Source organism: Rhincodon typus, unplaced genomic scaffold (assembly GCF_021869965.1).
Source record: "Rhincodon typus isolate 14 unplaced genomic scaffold, sRhiTyp1.1 hic_rhity00000099, whole genome shotgun sequence".
Lineage (NCBI taxonomy): Eukaryota > Metazoa > Chordata > Chondrichthyes > Orectolobiformes > Rhincodontidae > Rhincodon > Rhincodon typus.
In genome coordinates, this window is record NW_025965737.1 from 129,304 (window position 1) to 129,907 (window position 604).

The following is a 604-nucleotide window of genomic DNA, read 5'->3' on the forward strand; positions in this document are numbered from 1 at the left end:
ACACACACACACACACAGCCAGCTCCCGGGGGTATTTAACCCCCTGACACACACACACACACACAGCCAGCTCCCGGGGGTATTTAACCCCCTGACACACACAGCCAGCTCCCGGGGGTATTTAACCCCCTGACACACAAACACACACAGCCCCCGGGGGAGGGGGGTATTTAACCCCCTCACGGCCCCCTGTTACAGGCTGAGGGGGGTATTTACTCACCAGCAGAGCGTACCGCAGGGGTATTTTCCCGAAGAGTTTGCCCGGGTCTGGGGCGTACACCATGACATGGCATGCGTGTTTGTAACCGACCAGGGACCGCGAGTCCCGCCGAGAGACGGCGCGATAACCCGGCTCCGCCATCACTCCGCCCGGGCATCCGGGGACCCGCCGGCCCTCGAACGCGTGGGGACCCCTGGCAACAAGCCCCGCCCCTAGCAACCACCAGGTGGGGCCCCTGGCAACAAGTCCCGCCCCTAGCACCTGCCGCGTGGTGGCCGTGCCGACAGGCCCCGCCCTCATCCCCCACCGAGAGGAGTCTCTGGCGATTGGCTTCGCCCGCAGCAACACGGGACCACCCCTCGCAACCACCCGGACTGCCACGAG

The 604-nt window shown here is 65.7% G+C and overlaps 1 protein-coding gene across 1 annotated transcript in view; it reads right to left on the minus strand.

Moving 5' to 3' along the window:
- The window catches only part of zgc:103759 (U8 snoRNA-decapping enzyme), a 7,747-nt gene extending 7,357 nt beyond the window's left edge, over positions 1-390 (minus strand). Inside the window, exon 1 of the mRNA XM_048621194.1 lies at positions 221-390. Coding sequence (XP_048477151.1) covers positions 221-361 — 141 coding nt within the window. The 5' untranslated portion in view covers positions 362-390. The remainder of the gene's footprint in view (positions 1-220) is intronic.
- Between the last annotated feature and the right edge of the window lie 214 nt (positions 391-604).